The 22712-nt window shown below is 37.6% G+C and overlaps 2 protein-coding genes and 1 non-coding gene across 6 annotated transcripts in view; 1 reads left to right on the top strand and 2 right to left on the bottom strand.

Annotated features, from left to right (window-relative positions):
* The window catches only part of GALK2 (galactokinase 2), a 119609-nt gene extending 104601 nt beyond the window's left edge, over window positions 1-15008 (bottom strand). Inside the window, exon 1 of one of the 3 annotated variants that reach the window (XM_032417954.1) lies at window positions 14881-15008. In XM_032417954.1, coding sequence (XP_032273845.1) covers window positions 14881-14951 — 71 coding nt within the window. In that variant the 5' untranslated portion in view covers window positions 14952-15008. The other 2 variants (XM_032417953.1, XM_032417952.1) reach the window with 2 other exon arrangements.
* Window positions 9849-9922, bottom strand: TRNAK-CUU. The gene has a single exon. It is a non-coding gene; the product is annotated as a tRNA-Lys (tRNA).
* A 29-nt stretch (window positions 15009-15037) lies between the features above and the next one.
* The window catches only part of COPS2 (COP9 signalosome subunit 2), a 33884-nt gene continuing 26209 nt past the window's right edge, over window positions 15038-22712 (top strand). The window contains exon 1 of one of the 2 annotated variants that reach the window (XM_032417955.1): window positions 15038-15146. In XM_032417955.1, the coding sequence (XP_032273846.1) occupies window positions 15093-15146 (54 nt within the window). In that variant the 5' untranslated portion in view covers window positions 15038-15092. The remainder of the gene's footprint in view (window positions 15147-22712) is intronic. The other variant, XM_032417956.1, reaches the window with a different exon arrangement.

Here is a 22712-nt window from a genome sequence, read left to right as displayed (position 1 = left end):
TCTGCTTGTGAAAATCATATGAAGACACAATTCAAGGTCTGCTGAATTTGAATCCTTATTAATTTGCTTTTATAAGCACTGCAAACACAAATAAGGTGAAGTGCTAACAGAGAGTTAGAATGAGCCTCCTAAAATGTGTGTTAATGAAATGATTTGGGGGTTCTCAAATGTGCCACTTTCCCAGACTACCTCAGGAAGGCAGTCTGTCCATGTTTTTTTGTAAGTGCTCAGCACCGGAGGCTTACAATTCAACATTCCTCCCTTTGAAATTCAAATGCATGGAGGCTATAAAAGGAAACAAGAAAGGTATTTCTCTCTAAGAATAGAAAGAACTGAAGTGTACAGTGTTTTTCTGAACTTCATACCTAATCCTCTAATAATGAAGCAGTATGGCTGTAATTGGGGGAGTAGCTATACTTCACAGCTCTGGGTGTCACCAGTAAGACTCCATCTCTTAAAATGTAGTCATTTAATGTACCCCCAAGAGTACAATGAGCATTTTCAATATGAAAATAATAGCTCCTAATCACAGACCTGTACCCCTGAAACAAATAATACATTATATGTTAATTTAAAAAATAGCAGGATACAAAACAAAAGATCTAGTGAAATTAAGGAAACAATTCCATTTACAATAGCATTAAAGAAAACAAAATAGAAAATAGTTTGGTGTTTCCTCAAAAGGTTAAACATAGAATTACATGACCCAACATTTCCACTTCTATGTATATGCCCCAAAGAATTGAAATCAAGGACTCAGATACTTGCACAAGAATGTTCATAGCAGCATTACTCACAATAGTCAAAAGGTGGAAACAAGCCAAGCATGCAGCAACAGATGAATGAATAAACAAAACGTAGTGTGTGTGTGTGTGTGCGTGTGTGTGTGTGTGTGTATGTATGAATATTTTATTGATCCATAGAAAAGAATCAAGGTCTGATACATGCTTCTATATGGATGAACCTTAAAAACATTATGCTAAGTGAAATAAACCAGACACAAAAGGACAAATATTGTATGATTTCACTTATATAAAATACCTAAAATAGGCAGATTCATAGAGACAAAAAGTAGATTAGAGGCTACCAGGGGCTGAGGGGTGGAGAAAATAGGGAGTTATTACTTAATAGGTATAGAGCTTATTTGGGATGATGAAAAATGTCAGAAATACGTAGCAGTGGTGATTGTACAACAATGTGAATGTAATTAACGTCACTGAATTTTACACTTAATATGGTTAAAATAACAATTTTTATGCTATATTTACTTTACCACAATAAAAAGAATTTAAAAAAATAGCTCATACAAAGATTATACTGTTAAAGGCAGAATTGGCCAAAACATCACCACACAAATTGCTGAATCTGGTACTCTGAATGTTTTTGACTTAAGATATATAGATATAGATATAGATATAGATATAGACATATTTTTTTAATAGCAGTTTTAGTAACATAACTTGAAAAAATTATGACTGCAGTAAATGAAGTGGATTTTAGTCTAAGGATTGATTCTCAGAGGACACTAGGGTGAACATATATATGGCTAACTGCAGAGATGAAGGAATTAACATTTCAGGAGACAAGACATGTATCTTTAGTTTGCCATTGTGACCTTAGGCAAGTCTCCTATCCTGTCTGTGCTTTTGTTTTCTCTTCAGTATCAGGATACCTAGTCATGGCATTACAGAAAATATTAATTTTTACTACTAATTTAAGAATAATTGGTTAATATGTATTTTTATGGTGAAGGGGATCAGAATAATGTCACTCCAAAACATGCCATTTGACATAGGATTATTTTGCGGTGAAGGCAATCAAGAAACAGCAGACACAGGAGGAGCTCTCTACCCTCCGTCTGTCTGCCTAAAAGCAGGGCATACATTTTTCCCTTCCCTTTGTGAAGGTGTCTCTCCACCCCTCTCCCACACCAAGAGATGACTCATCACTAGAGACCTCACTGACTGGAGTCTGCATAAACAAAACTTACTAAAATAACCCTTACCTTCCATTAGTTACCCCCGTATAGTCATGTTCCCACTACTCACCACCCCTAGAAGCCCAAACCACTTTCCTTTGTCTAGTCATTTCTCACAATCTATCATCCTTCATTAAAATAGCATTAAGTTCCCAGACCAAACCACTTCTTAGGGTTTTACTGCTTTTCTGTGAAGCCCCCTTGTGCATGTGAAATAAACTTTTTCTTCTGTTAATCCATCTTTCGCCAGTTTAACCTTGAGGGTCCAAGCTACTAAACCTAAGAGGATAGAGAAAAAGTCTTTTCTCCCTTATAACAGTAATTTATGTGAGTTCTATGCCTCACTTTCCTCAACTACAAATTGAGGATAATAACAGAACTCAATGGAAAGATTTGTTTTGAGGGTTTTATAAGCATGCAATAATTATTAGTCATTATTATAACTGTTATTTTGAAAATTTAATAAATGTTAAAAATAGCATTGCAAAGTATAGATAATTTGTCATTGAGGGAGGGGGGAAATTTTAATCCTACTTTGATCCTTCCATCAAAATAAATTTCTCCTAATCAGAAATTCAAATGTAAAAGTGAAACAATAATTATATTAGAGATCTTGGAAAATAAAATCATGACGGTGACAATAAAAATAGTAGATGGCCTGAATAGTAGAAGAATTGAAGAACAAATTAGTGAGCAAGATAAAGCTGAGGGAAAGTAGATATTAAGGCCAAGATTACAATTATTTAGAATATAATGAAAATGAGGGATTTATATATCAAAACTTATAAGATACAATCATAATGATACTCAGAAAACATTTTCTAACCTTCAATGAATATAAAAAAAACAAAAATAATGAAAATAAATGAAGTATGCATATAGCACAAGAAGCTAGAAAAAGAGAAATTAGAAGAAATGAATTAAAAGATAAAAGTAGAATTTACTGAACTGGGGGAAAATAGCAGACATGGTCAAAAAAAATTACAAACTGGTCCTTTGATAAAAACAATAACATAGAAAAAATTTTGAGTGTTATGTAAAATCAATATGAGAAATAAGAGACGACTACAGATTCATAAAGATTTTTAAAATTTTTAATATAGACAAAGGAGTGATTTTTCTAAGAAAATATAAACTTCTAAAAATTGACAGAAGAGAAACAGAAAAGGTAGTCAGAAATAATCTCCTTAACAAGGCTCAGAAAATGTTATGAGTTAGTTCTGACAGACCTTAAAGAAAGACGATCCTTTGCTTTTACAAATGTCCTAACAGTACAAGCTGTGGAAAGCCTTTCTGATGTGGGAAACAGAGGCAAAAGAAAAATTAAATTTCCTTACTCCTTATAGCCCATTGACGAGTCCTTGAAACAGGCAGAGTGACCTTCCTCTAGGGACTCAGCTGCCTCGATGTTGACACTTTGCTAAGGGCAAAAGGCAATCCTAGCCTGACCCCCCAGGATCCTATAAGCCACTTTAATATATAAAAATTCCTTTGGAAATTTCCTTTATCTCTAAACCCCCCAAGATATTTGTTAGCAATCATCCCCCAAGCTTATGACCCACTGATATACATCTGAAGGGTCTCATGACTAAGGTTTTATTGGACAGTAATAAATGACCTTTTCCTAACAATAACTAGCCCCCTCAAGATCCTGGAAACCTTGCTTCCAAAATTCCTTAGAGACTTACACTACCCCTACCCCCCTCCCAACTTGAAGGTATATAATCGCCACCCCTCACAACCCCAATGCAGCTCTTTCTGGCCATGGGTCCTGTCCCTGTGCTTTAATAAAACCACCTTTTTGCACCAAAGATGTCTCAAGAATTCTTTCTTGGCCATCGGCTTTGAACCCTAACATCTTTCCTATATCACTTTCCATCTCATTTTAGGAGGCCAGAATAACCCAGATGCTAAAACAACAATAGCCCCCAAAAGCAAAATATAGGCTATTATCACTTGTGAAAAGAGAAAAACTAAATAAAATATTGGTATTTTTAATCCAACACACATTATTTAATATTTGTGATCAAACAGAGTTTATTTCAGGAATATAAAGATAGTACCAGGAAATCTCTTCATTAAATGCACTATTCCAACAGAATAAAAGGGGAAAACTATAATTCCATGATCCTCTCAAAATATGCAAAAAAAAAAAAAGATTCAATAACCATGACTAATTTTTTAAATAAAATTTAAAATAATAAAAAAGCCATGGACATGCTAGAAAAGAAAGAAATGTCCTAAATTTAATAAAGGCTATTTATCATAAAATAGTAAACATCTGAAATGATGAGAAAATACTAGTAGCTTCCCCACTGAAATCAGAATAAGGACAAGGATGATATCATTCAACACTGTGCTATAATGAATAAAGTACAAAATGTCTACACAACAAAAGACATCATCAAGTTAAAGGGAAAGTGTTAGACTGGGAACAATATATAATATATACAAAACAACAAATGGTTTATATCCAAAACTACGTCCATTCATACAAAAAATACATACATACATAAAGAGTTCCTAAAAACTAACAAGAAATAGACAATCTAATACATCTTTTTTTTTGCAGAGCCATTTGGCAGGAACTATCAAAATTTTAAATATTTATTAATTTTGACCCTGATTCCACTTCCATCAATGAGCTTAAAGAAATATCATCAAAAATGCTCAAAGATACATGTACAAAGATGTTTATTGAAGCACTGTTTATGAGAGTGAAAAATTTAGAAACTTAAATGTACGGTGTAGTTGAGTGGTTAAATAAATAATGGTATTCATACTATGAAATACTCTCAGCCCTAAAAAACAATGATATAAATCTGTATGGACTGATATGCCAGGATCTCTGAGAAATACTGTTAAGCGAAAAAAAGTAATTAACAGAAAAATAAATATGATTTCACTTTTATGACTATAATACCATTTTTATAAAAAATGGTAATAATGATATAAAGATACAATGATACTATAAAGATAAAATAGTATAACAAGAATGTGAACCAAATAGCTAACTTCTAAGAAGGGAGTAAGAATTGGCAGCATAAGATAGCAATCAGAGACTATAGTGAGGAAAGGAACTGTGGAATTCTCAAGCTTTAATGAATATATTTTTAAGTAATCCAAATCTTTCATATTAAGAATGCAATTCATGCAGCATCATTATTCATAGAGCCAAAAGGTGGAAACAACCCAAACGTCCATCAACCAGTGAACAGATAAAGAAAATGCAGCATATCATACAATGGAATACTATTCAAGCATAAAAAGGAATGACATACTGCTAACCTGTTACAACATAGATGAACCTTGAAAACATTACATTAAGTGAAAGAAGCCAGTCACAAAAACCACATATTATATGATACCACTAATTTGAAATGTCCAGAATAAGGAAATCTATAGAGACAGAAAGTACATTAGTGGTTGCTTAGGGCAGGGTAGGGGAGGGTGGAATGGGAGTGGTGGTGATAGTTTAAAGGATACAGAGTTCTTTGGGGGATGATGAAAATGTTCTGACTTTGACTATGGCAATGGCTGTACAATCCTGTGAATATACTAAAAAACCACTTAATTGTAAACTTTAAACAGGTGAACTGTATGGTATGTGAATTATATATCAATAAAGCTGTTACCAAAAAACCAATAATCCAACAATTTAAAAGTTCATTCCAAAGAGAAGACACACCACTCCTAAGAATGCAAAGAAAACTAGAACAGTGGAATTTGAAGTAGTCTTAATGGTACAGGGAGATTGAAATGCAGGAAAAAAAAAATAGAGCTTCTATTTCTATTTGACACTTATGTAAAAAGAAGAAAAAAGAAATTAAGTTTGCTGAAATGTTTAATGCAATTGACTAGTGCCTTTACTCAGATGATCATGTGCCCTGTGAAGTCGAAGAGGCATTCTAAAGAAACAGTAGGAATTCCAAAGAAGACAGTCTGGCCATGGGGCCCTTATGCATTATTTTTCCCTTCAGCATATTGCAACATATGACCAATTAGGTGGGCTTACAGATATACTATTTAGATTTAACTGAACTCATCCCTGCTAAAATGAGTAAGTGGCTAAAACATTGCTTGAAACTTATTACTGTATTTCATGCACAAGTGAAAAACAAGAAAATGGCAGGGCGCCTGGGCGGCTTAGTCGGTTAAGCACCTGCCTTCAGCTCAGGTCATGATCCCAGGGTCCTGGGATCGAGTCCCACACCGGGCTCCCTGCTCAGCGGGGAGCCTGCTTCTCCCTCTCCCTCTGCCTGCCACTCCCCCTGCTTGTGCTCTTTCTCTCTCTCTGACAAATAAATAAATAAAATCTTAAAAAAAAAAAAGAAGAAGAAAATGGCAGAGCACAATTATCTGACCACTATTATGATCTCTTCTGCGGCTAACACAGAATGATAAATAACAATAAATATCTGTTGCATGAATGAATATTGGGAAATTCATAAAAGGCGAGAAACAACTGTAAGGAAACCTAGTAAACAATTCTTCACTTTTAGTACCTGTTACCACTATTCCCCTTCCCCCACACACAGTAATTATAGAAATATTAAGCATTATGATTAAATCATAACAAATAGAAACTCAAGAAATTTATACATGGATATGTTTTATGTAAAAAAACTAAACTCCAAGTGGCCAGATTATTTTCACATAACGAATTCCTCATGAATTTTATTTGAAGCATGTCTTTCACAATGTGTCCTAATTCATTCAAGTATGTAAGGGCAACAGTACCTCCCAAGGACCTCCAGAGAATATACTGATATCCAGAGACATACACAAGTAGTCTAAACCTTGCTTGTCTCCATATCCAAAAATCATGTTTCTTCCAGGTAACTAAAGACCCATTGTTTGATTTCTTAAGGGTGAAAAAAGCATTTGCAAGTTTTAGTAAGTTATAATATTATCAACTGTCACATGACTATGAAAAACCAGGAAGTGGGGAGAGCTTAAAGACTTAACGTTGGAGAAAAAAATTAACAGGGAAAAAGTAAAAATTAGAAACAGCAAAGGGGGGGGGCGCCTGGGTGGCTCAGTCGTTAGGCGTCTGCCTTCGGCTGGGGTCATGGTCTCAGGGCTCTGAGATCGAGCCCCGCATCGGGCTCCCTGCTCCGCGGGAAGCCTGCTTCTCCCTCTCCCACTCCCCCTGCTTGTGTTCCCTCTCTGGCTGTGTCTGTCAAATAAATAAATAAAATCTTTTAAAAAAGAAAAAGAAACAGCAAAGGGGGAGAGAAATCAACCTTAGAAAAGCTGCCCCGCTAATACGTAGCAGGTTAGAGACTTCATTCTATGAGATTTCCCTCCTATGTCAGAACTAAGTATTTCTACAAAGTACCTGCAAGATACCCTCAAATGAAAAGATCCTCCACTGGGTATCACTAAAGTTATTCTATAGCTAGGTACTGGCAGCAGATTAATTCCCTAAGTGACAATGCATAGATTTTATGGTTTGTTTAAAGGGATGCAGAGACCAAGGGGGTTTTGTTTGGGTTTTGGCGTGTTTGTTTTCAGTGAGTATTTTAGAAAGGGGACTTTAAAAAGCACTATCAGCTGGCAGGCAAGGCGAAGAAAAAAGGAGTTCAAAGTTAATTTGGGCACTTCTGCTAAAGCCCAGCAGAAACAGTGTACCACCTTCAGCACCAAAGGGAAAAGAAGGATCTTCACGGATGAAGAAAAACACTCAACCCTTGGTAAGAATCAAGGTGTAAAGTGTTTGTGGCGTGGTCTTTCTCGCAAGCCCAGTCATTCGGCCTTATAAAATCCCAAGGATTCTGTCCACTCCCGGGAGCAAACGAAGCACCCAGCGAAGAGCCAGAAATCCAGGACACTATCTGCACCTAGCCTACCCAGGCGATCCCAAAGCGCGGCATCTCCTCTCCCCCACCTGGGATGTTCTGCCACTTGGACTCGACGCATGGCAGGGCCCTCCGTAGCCATATTTCGCTAGATCCTTCTTTCCTCCGCAGTTTCAACCGGCGAAACAGAGCTCCCAAGGTAATCACGAGACATCTGCCGCAGGAGCCTTCTCTTCCGGGCGGCAGCGGCCCTCACCCTGCGGATATCCTGCCGATTTGCTGAGGTGGCTGCTTCCAGTCGGCCCCGCCTACGGCCCCTCCTCCCTGGGCTCCAGGGCCTGGTGCCCTCCCAGCCGCTGTCAGGTACAGCCAGCGTACTGCGCTGAGCGCCGAGCACTGGGACCTGGGACTCGCTGGGGCCCCTGCGCTGAGCGCGAGCGAAGCAGCTGACGAAGTTTATTTTCTGCGCCCTGGGGCATAAATCTGGGAACAATTATAACCTGGCGCCTCAGGTTGCTTTTTTTTCCTTTCCTTTTTTTTTTTTTTTTTTTTAGTTAGGGTGTTTCTTGTTTTCTTTCGTGACCAGCAGCTACACCCCCAAATAACACTAAATTGTTTAGTTATTGCTTTAAGGCAGTATAAAATTGATGCAGCATTTGATTTAAACATATTTGCTTATTTCCAGAATGGAGGCATCAGTGGGCCTTCCCAGAACACAATTAATAGTGAAAAGAAGAAAATACATGTCTTTCAAACTGCAAGAACTCTTTGCATCCAGTTCAATCCCTTCATTTTACAGCTACCTAGAGAAATCCCATTTGGGATTACGAAAAAAGCACATCATTCTAGTATATTTGTTGTCTTTCCTTCATAGTTCTGCTGAGTTCTGCACATTTCTTTTCTTTCATACTGTCTGTCTCACCATCTCCACCATCACTACCACTACAAAGTAAGCAAGTTGAGGGTAGGAACTGTGTATCTAGGCAGCATCTGGCAGATTCTTAATAGGTAAGATGAACTGAATGAACAAATGAAAGGTGAAGTGACTTCCTAAGGTCACACCGTTAACTGGTAGTAAAACTTGAATTGTCAATTGTCAGTGCTCCTTTAGTTCACAGGGGAATCATGGGAGGATTAATGCAAAACATAAAGAATTTACAGATTTCAGTAAAGGAAACAAACAAAGACAAATTTGGAATTACAATATAATTGTGTCTGTTCCCTGCTTTGCCTCCACACCATACATCATTCTGAAAAGTAGGTGGTTCATTTCATAAACCTAGGGATGTATGGTCACCATTTTGGGTGGGAATAAAAACAAATGAGCATTAAAGATACCAAAATGGCAAACAACAATAATATTGCTAAAAGTGCATAATTGCATTTTTACAAGAGACATTTTTACAAGGTCAATGTTAGTGTAAGGAATGAAAACTCCCAGCATACCTAATCATCCTTTTTTTTTTTTTTTTTTTGCACATTCCTCCTATGGCAATTTTAGAGATAAAAGATGTAACTGCAGTATAGACCATTCTGAAGGTTAATATGAGTAGCTGATTGAGTTAAAGATGATACGTTCATTAAGTATTTTGTAAGCACCATGCATTTACATACATCATTTTATTTAATCTGAAGAGACTGAGGCAGATTAAAAGGAGCATTAACTAGATGAGGCCATTAGTCTATAAGGTGGGAATGTAATGAGATCATGCAAATTGTATTTATCAGAACTTCTCTGAAGAAGGAGTGGGTATTAAATGTTGGTGGAAATAACATTTTGATAGGCCACTTAGGTTGGTTGGTAAGATCAAGGGATATGCTCCAACAACAGATAGTCATCAATTTGCCTTTGAAGGAGAGAAAATTCCTTCCCTGAGTGAAGTATATAATTTAGGCTACAGCCAAAGTTGAGGTATTTATCACCATCCCCCCCACCCCATCCCCACACCACACCTTCGTTACAGTTGTGGCAGTAGCTGCATTTCTTGTTTCTCTACAACCACGGCTGCTGTTGGGAAGTCCATCTTAACTTTTACTAAATCCAATTGATGTATTTTAAGTAAACACTATGCCTAATGTGAGGCTTGAACTCACAACCCTGAGAATTAAGAGTCTCATGCTCTACCAACTGAGCCAGCCAGGCACGCCAGTCCCTTCATTAAATTTTTAATTAACCCCCTGAATACACCATGAGTTTCCTGTCCAGATTTTAACTAATAAAAGGAATCCTCCTTTCTTGCTTTCTAACATATGGTGTTCAGCCTCTCTAAATAAATGTAGTTAAAAAAAATTTAAGATGATCAATCTGAAGGGATGTCAAATCATAAACCTATTTGGGGTAACCGTATGTCTCAATCCAGAGAAGTAAGGGATCATGAATTCTAGAGTTTACTTAAACACATCACATTTTTATTGAGCATTTTCTATAGGCAAAGCACATGCTTAGTTTCAGGGGATTCAGGGGTAAGTAAGATAGTTGTGTCCTCAAGGAGATTTCAGCTTAATAAAGAATAAAATAATCACAATACAGAGTAACAAAGCTATCAAAAATATACTTTTAAAGGGTCAAATTATGTTGGGAATTATATGTCAATTATTTTTGACAGAGGTGCCAAGACAACTCAACACAGAACGATCATCTTTTCAACAGACAAAGCTAGGACAATTTGATATCCATTTGCAGAAAAGAATAAACGTCCACATCTACCTCATGCTATATATAAAAATTAAACTTGAAATTAAACTCTTAAATGTAAGAGTTAAAACTATATAAAACTTCTAGATGAAAACATAAAAAAATCTTAGTGTCCTTGGTTTTGGCAAATATTCCTTAAATGCAACATAAAAAGCACAAAAAGCTCTTACAACTCAATGGTAATAAGACAAATAACCCAATTTAAAAATGGGCACAAGAATTGAAAAGATACTTCACCAAAAAAGATACATGGATGACAAAGAGGCACATGAAAAGATGTTCAAAATTAGTCATTAAGGAAATGCAAATTGAAAACACAATGATATACCACTATACTCCTGCTAGAGTGGTTACAATTGAAACAACTGACCACACTGTGTGTTGACACTGTGAGTTGAGCAACTAGAACTCTTATACACTACTGATAGATATGCAAAATGGCAAAACCACTTAAAGAAACAATTTGAGAGTTTCTTTAAAAGTTAAGCATACACCTACCAACCATTCTATTGCTGGGTATTTATCCATATTCAAACCTATTACTACGTAACAATATTACCACAAACATAGCAGTATAAAACAATACACATTGATTACCTCAGTTTCTATGGTTCAGGAGTCAGGGTATGGTTTAGCTGGATCCTCTGTTTTAGGGTCTCACAAAGTCTTATCTGAGGTTCAACTGGGGAAGGATTCATTCCTAAGATCACCTGACTGTTAGCAGTATTCAGTTCTTCGTGGGTTGTCAGAGTGAAGGCCAGTTTCTTGCTGGCTATTGGCCAGATGTGACCCTCAGCTCATTGCCACATGATCCTTCATAACATGGCCACTTGCTTTCTCAAAGCAGCAAGGGAGATAGTGTCTCTCCCAGTAAAATGTAATATAAATGTAATATAATCGTGTGCAAGGTAATTATGTTCACGTAATCACATATATCACCTTTGCTGTATCTTATTGGTTGGAAGCAAGTCACATCTATTTGTTAATTACATCTCACTAAAGCTGAAACAAACAAAAAAAGAAGCAAGTCGCAGATCCCACCCACATTCGAGGGGGAAAGGATTATCCAAGAGCATGGTTAATAAGGAAACCACCTCTGTCCACATTACTCAAGAGAAATGAAACGTATGTCCACACAAAAAATTGTACACATATGTTCCTAGCTGCTCTGTTTGTATTAGATAAATACTGAAAAAACTCAAATATCCATCAGCAGGTGAATAGATATCTTGTGAGATATCCATACAATGGGAATACTCAGCAATAAAAAGAAACAATCAATTGAAACCAATTGAAACAACATTGATGAATCTCAAAGTAGTTATACTGAGTGAAAGAAGCCAGGCAAAAGAGAGTACATACTGTATGATTCATTTATATAAAATTCCAGAAAACAAAAAATAATCTATATGACAAAAAATAGATTGGTGGTTACCTGGGAAAAGTGAAGGGGGCTGAAAAAGAAGGATTACCAAGAGGTAATGAGGAAGCTTCTGCAGTGATAAATATGTTCATTACCTTGGTTGTGGTAATGGTTTCACAGGTGTATACATATATCAAAATTCATCAAATTGTACACTTTAAGTATGTGCAGCTTAATGTACCTCAATAAAGCTTATAAATTATACCTCCATAAAGTTTTCTACATATTTTTTTAAAACATAGGATCCACTTTCTACAAGGGTACCACATCACATCAATGCTCCCTGTTAGAATAAAAAAAAATTATTATTTACCATTGAATAAAATTGATGTCAAGAAAAAGAGAATATCATAATTGCACAAAGTATTCAGGATAGGCCATGTGAGTAAGGTGACATTTAAATGGATTTTTAAGGACAGAAAAGATTTTGATGCATAGTGATAGCTATAAGGGCATTCCTTGCACAGAAAAATTAACATGTTTATTCATTCAACAAACATGTATTAGCACTTGTGTACCCAAGCAGTGTGCTAAACACTGTGAAGATCTCTTTGCCTGTCTTAGCAAATTTCCAGACTGGGTTGATTAATTTGGGAATGATTAAGAATATTATGCTCGGGCGCCTGGGTGGCTCAGTCGTTAAGCATCTGCCTTCGGCTCAGGTCATGATCCCAGAGTCCTGGGATCGAGCCCCGCATCAGGCTCCCTGCTCAGCCGGGAGCCTGCTTCTCCCTCTCCCACTCCCCCTGCTTGTGTTCCCTCTCTAGCTGTCTCTCTCTCTGTGTCAAATAAATAAATAAAAATAAATAAAATCTTTAAAAAAAAAAAAAAGAATATTATGCTCAACATTCAGCTGCAGTTTTCCTAGGGCTCCTAGTCACTAACTTACTTGAATTCTTTCCCCTTTGTAGGAGTAAAGAATTACACTAAAAAGCAGAAAATTATATCAATAAATTCAATGTAAATCAACATGCAGGTTTATTCATGTGATCACTATCCACATGGTTAATAGATAATTGCAAAATTGCTATACTGATTAGAATGCAAAACTATGTAGTTCTGGTTACTCTGAGCAAATAAACCTCTTAACCACCTTGGAATTCTATTTTATCTTTTGAAGAATTATGGATTTCAGGTAGAGTAACCATGTGATTTATTGTCCAAACTTCTGAGAGTAATTAATGCTGATAATTATTATTCTGGGACAACAGTACTAAAATCAGGGCTGTGCCAGGCAAACTGGGATGTATAGTCACCCCAGTTATAGGGAGATTTTGGTTTGTTTTAAGGTTTGCAAGTATAGATTCCTGAGCCCTACCCCAGACCTATTAAGTCAGAATCTCTGGTGTGGGATTTGGGAAGTTTATAATCTAATGAACTGCCATGCTTGGAAAGCCTTATACCCTAAAATGATATCATTAAAGGCTCTTCCAATTCTAAAATCCTATGCCTTATAGGGGAATTTTAAATATGAGCTTCATATTAGAGGATATTAGGGAATTTTTAATCTTCTTGATGTAATAATGATCTGAAAACATAAGAAAATGTCCTTGTTCTTAAAAAATATACATAGCTGCATCTAAGAGTGATGTATCACAGTATCTGCATTTTACTTTCAATTGTTTCAGGGACTACACACACAAACACGAAGCTGATAGTGGATATACACATGTTCACTGGACTATTTCAATTTTTCTGTATGTTTGAAATTCTCATGATAAAATATTGGCAGGAGGGGCGCCTGGGTGGCTCAGTTGGTTAAGCGACTGCCTTCAGCTCAGGTCATGATCCTGGAGTCCCTGGATCGAGTCCCGCATCGGGCTCCCTGCTCAGCGGGGAGTCTGCTTCTCCCTCTGACCCTCCCCCCTCTCATGTGCTTGCTCTCTCTCATTCTCTCTCTCTCAAATAAATAAATAAAAAATCTTTAAAAAAAAAAAATATTGGCAGGAAAAGACTATTAGGGAAAAACCTTGTTTATAGGTAGCCAGTGTTATTGTTATAAATATAACTTTTAAGAACTATGACCAAAAAGATGGCAATTCAATTGATTACTAAAAAGTCCAGCCTGTAATTCCTCCTCTTGGGTTTTTTTCCTTAGAAAAAATAAAGTGGCAAAGATACTCGCTGCAAAATTGTTTAAAATAGTACTGTTTTTGCAATATTCTAAATGTATAATATTAATGGCATGCTTAGGTAAATCATGGTGCATTGGTACATTCAATGGAGAGATTATTATACAACCATTAAAATAATCATTGTCAAGAACATATTGCATATATTCTCCTATGCTGTTACATAACTAGGTGCAAAAATAATCCGAAATTTTATCTGTGCTATAACTATATAAAATTTGATTCGAGTGGACAGAACTAGAAGTTTATATGGAAATGCTGTTTAAAACGCAGTTCCCCCCTGTATTTCATTTTCATTTCGAATTCTGCTAATGATTTTGTGCAACAATAATGCATATTTTAAAAACTAGTCGTTACCTGTCATCTTAATTTTGCTTAAGGGCAGTAAAGGTCAGTTTATAATTGGTTGAAAAACTGAGTAAGATTTTAGGCGCCTCAACTGATTGATGCTTAACTGGTTTGGGATAGCCACAGCATCGTTTTGCCGACTACAAATATAACAAACATTATGTGTAAACCGTGCTGCTGAAAAGGTCTCCAAACATCACAGGAACACCCACCACAATGTGTGGGCAAAATGCACATAGATAATCAAGGCAGAAATACTACTACCTGTCAAATAGGACGGGCATGTCAGCCTTTTCTCCGCGAAAGGCTTCTGATCCTACGGTGCCTCTTACTTTCACCAGAATGAAATGGTTCCAGAGTCCCAGGCAAGGGAAGAGACTGTTCCCTTGCCCAGGAGGCTGGAAACTGCTCAGTGTGAGCGCAAGGTTTCCAAGGCCCTTCAGCAGAGATCCTCAGCACTAGACGATTCCCCAGTTGCTAGGTTTAGTTGCTAAGGCACCAACCGTCTCGCAGGAAGAGGTGGCAGTGCACTCCCTTTTGGCGTCGTAGCGAATCCTCTCGATACCGAGCGCATTTGTTCCGGGAGGAAACACTCAGCTCCTCTAAGAGCGACGGGAAGGCGAGGAGAAGCTGGGAGTGACGCCTCTGAGCCGTGGAGGATTGTGGGAGGAGGTTGTCTCCAATTTCTCCTCCCTCTCCCCCCCTCCCGGCCAAGATGTCTGACATGGAGGATGATTTCATGTGCGATGATGAGGAGGACTACGACCTGGTGAGGCGGAGGGGACGAAACTCTGGGGTTAAGGGTGGTGTCTGGCTTTAGGGGCTGGGGCAGGGGCGACCGCGGTCTCTCCCCGTAGAACATGTGCTTCTTCCAGTCTCTCCCGGTGCAGTGACAGGACGGGTTTACCTCCTCCCCATTCCCGCACCGGGCCCGGGCCCTGCTTCTCCAGCATGGGGGAGGGGAGGGTAAAGGAGGCAGCGAAGGGGGTCCCGAGCTTTGCTCCAAGTCTGAGCGCCTCCCCCGTTTACATAGACACCCCTGGCCTCCGGCGTCCGGTTTTCGGTACCTCCTACCTCCTCCCCACCGCGCGAGCCGCCTCGGGGATCGTGCAGCGGTCTAGGCCCTGACTCTGCCCTTTCGGGCCCAGCTTTCCGGGCCCCTCTTCTCCACCCTGGAACTGAGCGAGTGCGAAATACTGAGAGAAGGGTCTGAAAACTGGGGGGCCTTACTGCTCCCAGGCCTGACCGCGAAACGCCGCTTGTGGGTCTCCTGGAAACAGAGCTTAATAATAATAAGTCTTGTCCAGGGTCCGTTTTGGTTTAGGGTAAAGGTGCAGCAGAGCATTCAGGGCAAGGATAGCTGTAAAAAAAAAAAAAAAAAAAAAAAGTAGTTAAACTACTTGTTTCGAGAAAAGCTGGGGAGGATGTTTTGCTTTTTTGTTTGTTTTGGTGTGGGGGGGTGGGGATAAGGGGATTGACCCAGTGGATTTCTTTTTTGACTTAGAGATTTCCCAGTATTCAAAGTTAAAAATATTAACAATATAAAAATGAACGAATTTATGTAGCTGAACGGTGATATATAAAGATTCAAGGTTTAACTTAAACGGATTTACAGGTTTTCAAAAAAATTCACAACTATTTCAGGTTGCTATTCAGAAACGATAACTGTGCGTACTAAGAAAAATTATCTGGGCCAGGAATTAGCATCAACTTTTTTTATTTTGGGGGCGTTTTTGTGCATGTTTCTTGTATATTATAGTGATGCTGCATTATCGTCAAGTTATGAAGTAGATGCTTAGGGATCTCTGGCTCATCTTACATTTTAAGTGCTAGATATACCCGAAACATTAATATATTGTCTTGAATTCGTGTAAAGCTTATTTGTATAGTCATTTACAATTAATCTTTTTTAAATGAAGGCACATTTGCAAAAGGTAGAGGGAAATGCTTGCTCTTACCTCAAAATCATAGTAGAGGTTTTGATAATTCTGAAAGTTGAATGTAGAGTTCTGCTAATAGTAATGATTTTTGCTTTACATTTAGTTTGTGCAGATCAAACCGGTTGTAGGCAGTTCATTAAGAATGTATTACTTGTGATATCATGTGCATTTTTATTGCATGTTTATTTATATTACAGGTATTTTCATAACTGTGGAAGTGTCTCTTTTAAAAATGTACATATTTTTGATTTTTGTTTTTAAATATGTCTGCTTATCTTTCCTAAGCAGTAGTTTATTGAGTACATGACTTATTAGCACTGTGATACACTTGAAGATCATCACTGAGAATGTAATGTAGGAATAGCAGTGAGAATTTTGTTGTCCCATAAAGTACTCAATTTTTACAAGAACTTTAATTAAACATGCATTGTTTAACTTGGCTAGGTTTTTCCAGCCTTTTAGAGCCTACGCTACATGTACGATATAAATACAATAAAGTTGAATATATGGTCGTTCTGAGTTTTTTTTTCTTAACCAAAAAAGGTAGGATTTTACACTACTACATAATTAAATGAAATCTTCCCCCCAGCATTCTGTTAAAAAGTCTTCCCCCCCCATAGCTGTCCTATGTAGACACCATTCCGATTCCCAATCAGATATCAAGTAAGAAAATCTTATTTACTATCAAGTAAATAAAATCTTAAAAAAAAAAGGATTAAGAGGGCTGGTTGCTTACATGTTGTCAAAAGAGAAGTTGGGTGTTTTTCATAGTTACTTGCCTGGGACTTGTTTCTTGGGATTTAAAGAGTTAAAAGAATTGACTTGCTGTTCTAGGGAAATTTTTTTTATTCAAAAAAACGTATTTTCTGGAAAATTTGCAATTTCGTTTTAGTCAAAATATTAACTAAAGCCGTGAGTATTTCTGACCACAGATATATTCAGCATATCTTTTGTAGGTTGTCTGTTGATAAATTTTAATACCCTAGATCACTTTTTGTACTTCCCCAATCTGGTGGAAGTAGGTAGTTAGGATACCGCCAGGAAAAGTAAAAATCTGTTTCTAAAACTATACTGTTTTTATATAAGAAAATAATTAATGGTTTGTGCCCAAGATCTAAAAGAAAAGAGACCCAACTTAGTTTAAAAGAGAAGAAACAAATATGAAAGAAATTTAATTTGCTTGAGCTCTTATTTCTAAGACCTATTTTATTTTTTTATTAGAAGCAGAGCAGGCGTTTTCTTTTCTTTTCTTTAATTTTTTTTTGAAGTAGGCTCCATGCCCAGCATGGAGCCCCACGTGGGGCTTGAACTCACAACTCTGAGACCCAGCCCTGAGCCGAGATGAAGAGTCGGCTGCCCAACTGACTGAGCCACCCAGGTGCCCCAGAAGCAGGCATTTTCTAGGCATAGGAATTTATGTAGCAGTAAATGGGGAGGTAGGAGATGGTACTGGTAAATGTCTTGATTATTTGCTGGTCTGATAATACTAAGTAATAACTATACTACCATTCATTAAGTTAATAAGCTATTGATACGTTAACTGTATTGTAGCTCCACAGTCCAGCCATTCTAGCATGAAGTTGCTTAGTACTTCTAATAATCTTTTTAGAAAGGACTTAAGATAGACCTACTTCATTCCAAAAATTATTCAGATCCTGTGATAGGTAGGGCATTGTATATTTGAATTTGGAATTCTGCATGTATTCTTCATGAAGATGAAATTTGATTCTACAGCTGAGGCTTTTAAAAGAAACTTGAACATGTTTAATCATAAATAATTGGAAACAACTCCAAATTATCCATAGTAGGAGAATACTAATACTATGAGTACAAATAAGGTAATGACAGATAAATTATGGTATATCCATGTGATGGAATGCTATGTCAGCAATTCAAACCATGCTCTCAACAATATTCAGTGATATGAAAAACTTTTGATAAATTTTATTGGCCAGGACTCTTGGGCATAAGAGACAGGAATATTGTCAAACTAGCTTAAACTAAGAAGAGCATGTGTTGGCACACATCACCAGGAAGTATCAGTATGGCTGGATTCATGGTTCAGATGATGGTGGTAGGTATTTTTCTTGTTTCTCTCTCTCTTCCTGGTTTGCTTTCCTCACTGTATTGGCATAATTGCCTTCACATTACATCACAAGAGGTAATGCAGCATCTTCCTGGTATTAGAACCCCAAAAGCAAAAGGGTGTTCCTTGCTAGCTCTAACAGCAAAGCCCTAGGAAGGACTTTTATTGACCCAGCTAAGGTTTGTGTAGCCTTCTGTGAACAGCTGTAGAGAGGGAGGGAGATTGCTTGCCTTGAAAACTCTCACATGGGAGAAGGGTTGATCACCAATGCTATGCACACAGTGAACACATATACATTATAAATATGTAATCTATTACAATTTTATTGGGTGGGAATAAAATTTATTTTGTTAAGTGGGAAAATATAGAAAAAACAGAAGATCTGAAAAGTGTCAGGAAAACTAAAATTTGTTTATTTCTTGCAAACCTTTCACAGTGAACCTGTATTAGTTTTATTGCTGAGGTGAGAAGGGGCAGGTTCTAGGGTACAAATGATGAACAAAAATCTTACTTTGGTCATGAGAGGCCAAACAATGATTTTGTCATGGCTCAAAATTTTTTAGAGTTCTTCTTACAAATGGTCTTCAAAGAACCTGAAGCATGTAGCTTTTTAAAATAGGTGATACACGGGCAGCTGGGTGGCTCAGTCGTTAAGCGTCTGCCTTCGGCTCAGGTCATGATTCCGGGGTCCTGGGATCGAGCCCCGCATCAGGCTCCCTGCTCGGTGGGAAGCCTGCTTCTCCCTCTCCCACTCCCCCTGCTTGTGTTCCCTCTGTCGCTGTGTCTCTCTCTGTCAAATAAATAAATAAAATCTTTAAAATAGGTGATACATGGGGGCGCCTGGGTGGCTCAGTTGGTTAAGCGACTGCCTTTGGCTCAGGTCATGATCCCAGACCTGGCTTCTTGCTCAGCAGGGAGCCTGCTTCTCTCTCTCCCTCTACCTGCTACTCCACTTGCTTGTGCTCTCTGTCAAATAAATAAAAATTCTTTAAAAAAATAAAATAGGTGATACAGGCACATAGTTCAAAGACAAGACATAAAAAGTTTTCTTTCCATTCTCGTTCCCCATTTCTCCAGTTCCCATTCCTCCCCATATGTAATCAAATACATGTTTTTATCCCCCTCTTTGTCTTTAATCCAGGATATAGCCTATTATATATATTGTTCTCTACTTTGTTTTTTAACGTGCCTTAGAGATTATTCCATGTAAGTATGCAAAAAGCTCATTTCTTTCTTTTTACAGCCGCATTGATTGTATAGATGTGCCATACTTTATATAACCAGTTCTCTCTTGATAAGCATTTGGCCTGTTTTCTTTTGCTGTTATAAACAATGTGCAGCTTTTTTTTTTTTTTAAACTTCAGTGATAGGTTTTGTCTTTTTTTGTAGATGTCGAAAACTATATTCTGAGTCACGTTTGATAAATAAGTTGGACCATCAAACTCGGTGATACTCTTTCTTTTAGGTTAGAAACATCTAGTGGAGTTTTTCTTCAGAATTTCAGAAACATTACTTAATAATCCGTGTCAGTGGAATAACTTTACTACCTCTTGAAATTACTGCTTCAAAAATAAGTGTTGAGCACGCCTGGGTGGCTCAGTCGTTAGCGTTTGCCTTCGGCTCAGTCATGATCCCAGGGTACTGGGATGGAGCCCCACGTCGGGCTCCCTGCTTGGCAGGAAGCCTGCTTCTCCCTCTCCCACTCCCCCGCTTGTGTTCCCTCTCTTGCTCTGTCAAAAAATAAATAAAATCTTTAAGAAAAAAAAAGAAAGTTCCTAGGATTTAACCCCCCACATTTGATAAGAGAGAAACTGAAGCATCATGTCTGAATGTCTTACTTAAATTTACAGGACAAATTAGTGGGAGAGTCAAAAGTATATCCCAGGTCTAATGACATTTATGATTTCTCTCTTTGGAAGATTTAATTTGAAGACTGCAAGTTTAGGACAAATAAAAGAATGTTCTGATTTACACTGTAGATGAATTAGGACCCATTAACTTAAGTGAAATTTTAAAAACTTAGGACAACTTTATGAATGGCTAAACCACAAATGACTACCTAGGACTTGAATTGTATCTAGTCCTTAAGGATAGTGAGACCTTGCCCTTTGCCTCTCTGTGCCCGACATCTAGTTCAGGTGTCAAGACCTGGTCAAGGCTTGGCAAGCATTGTTATTGGTGAGTCTTGTGTTCTAGAGCACATTTCAAAGACCTCTGTTGACAAGGGACACGGGAATAAGTAGGAACTATGAAACTGACCCTGTTTAGCAGTAGGTGCATTCCAACATAGAGTCAATATTGCCCCTGGCTGTTGTATTCTTGTATATTATTTTGGAATATTCATCCACTTTTCATTTCAATTAAGCAAACATTTATTGAGCAGTTTGTGTTATACTAGACTCTGCGGATGCCAAAATGAGGAAGAGAAAGTTCTGCTTTTTGAGAAGCTCATAGTAGTGAGGTAAGGGGAGGTGGGAACAAAACACTCAACAAGGCTCCATGTTAGAGAGATGCATGTCATGGAGAAGCATGACTAAGGAGAAAATTTCTTTTGCTAGTTGGAGGAAGGTAAGCCTTGATGAATACGTTTTCCAGGACTTTTAGGGCTGGGAAGCACATAGGTGAAAAGTGGGAAGTTTGTTAAGAGGGGAGGTAATTTAGAATTCCTAGCAGAGAGAACAGTTAATGCCAAGAGAATTTGAATTGTGTGGCACATTTGGGGAAGGAAGAATAGATTTGGGTGTGTGCATGGATCACAGATTGCTTTGGGGAGTGTTAGGACATGAGTTATTATATAAGTAGGTGGAACTTCTAAACTTAGGTTTTTTAATCCTTTAACAATGTTCATGTGCTTTCGTTTCATATATTGCTTAATTGTTTTTGTTTTTTAAAGCATTCTTAATATATTGAAATACCAATTTCTCTTTTTAAAAGCATTTTCTTTAAACTTTTACAAATTATAGTTCTGTCTTTCTCATCTGACATAAGGGAATTGAGTTCAACAATATTTATTTAATACTTTTTGTATAGTATATTCTGACTAACAATGCTGTGTGTAACCAAGTCATCGATAGTCATTAGAGATAACTTTTTTTTTAAGATTTTATTTATTTATTTATTTGAGAGAGGGAGAGGGAGCATGAGCAGGGGGAGGAGCAGAGGGGAAGGGAGAAAGAGACTCTCAAGCGGACTCGGTGCTGAGTGCGGAGCCGACGCAGGGCTCATGACCTAAGTCGAAACCAAGAGCCCAGTCACTCAACCAGCCGAGCCACCCAGGCACCCCTGTCACTAGAGATAGCTTTTATCCTGTGCGCCTTTGGTGGGTCCTTTTTATTTTACATCCCGAACATCACTTGACATCTTCTATACGTATTGACATCTTCTATACGTATTCTATTTTCTTCCTTTTCTCCCTATTCTACTACTTGTAATCAAACTTCCATCATCTTTTAGCCAGACTGTTTGTTACAAGATTATCCAGCAGGCTACTTCATTACTACCAGAGTATTCTTCCAAAAACACAATCTGATTATTTCCCCGTAAAATTATTTAGTGGCTCCACTTGATCTAAGCTCCTTGCTAGACTTCTATTGTCCTGTTCCTTTGTCTGATACTAGTTTATCTCTCATCAGTTCTTTATACACATCCTGTGCTTCAGCCCAGTCTGACTATTCATGCTTCTTTAAATTATGCAGTACCATTACAAGCTTCCATGCCTTTGCACACGTTAACTGCTTTGTTTCAGATGCCTTTCCTTATCCCCAGGCAACTCCTATTCATATTTTTAGACCTGCTTCAGGTAACTTTTACTTCTTCTAACTCACTCCTTTTTTTAAGCTGCCAGTGTACCTAATAATGTGTCGTTATTTTGTTAGGGCATTCCTGTTTCATTTGCATATCTGTCTCTGACCATGAATAGCTTGAGGGGAAAGATTTAATTTGCATTTGTGTGAGCAACACTTCATTGCTGGAATATGCTAAAGATCATTATCACTGAGTATCTAAATAGGTATCTAACAGTAGATATCTAAATAACAGAATTATGCTAAAGACTTCTCAAAATATCCGAGTAATAACTGAAGAATAGTTTACTGTAGTACACAGCTTGTAGTGATTCATTGAACTGCATATGGCAGGTTAGTGATGTCACAGAGGCTGGTTCAAACCCTCTGAATATGCTGTTGCAGATCCTAACAAGGGACTGCCTAATTATAAGAATGCCAGTCAGTAACATCAGTTCTTATGTATTTATACATTTTGGCAATACTCTTTAAGAATTGAATTGCAGTTATGCAAAAAATGTTATACA

The sequence above is a fragment of the Phoca vitulina genome, unplaced genomic scaffold, assembly GCF_004348235.1.
Source record: "Phoca vitulina isolate PV1807 unplaced genomic scaffold, GSC_HSeal_1.0 scaffold20, whole genome shotgun sequence".
NCBI lineage: Eukaryota > Metazoa > Chordata > Mammalia > Carnivora > Phocidae > Phoca > Phoca vitulina.
Note: the sequence above shows the minus strand (reverse complement) of the source record. Positions and strands in the feature narration are given on the sequence as shown.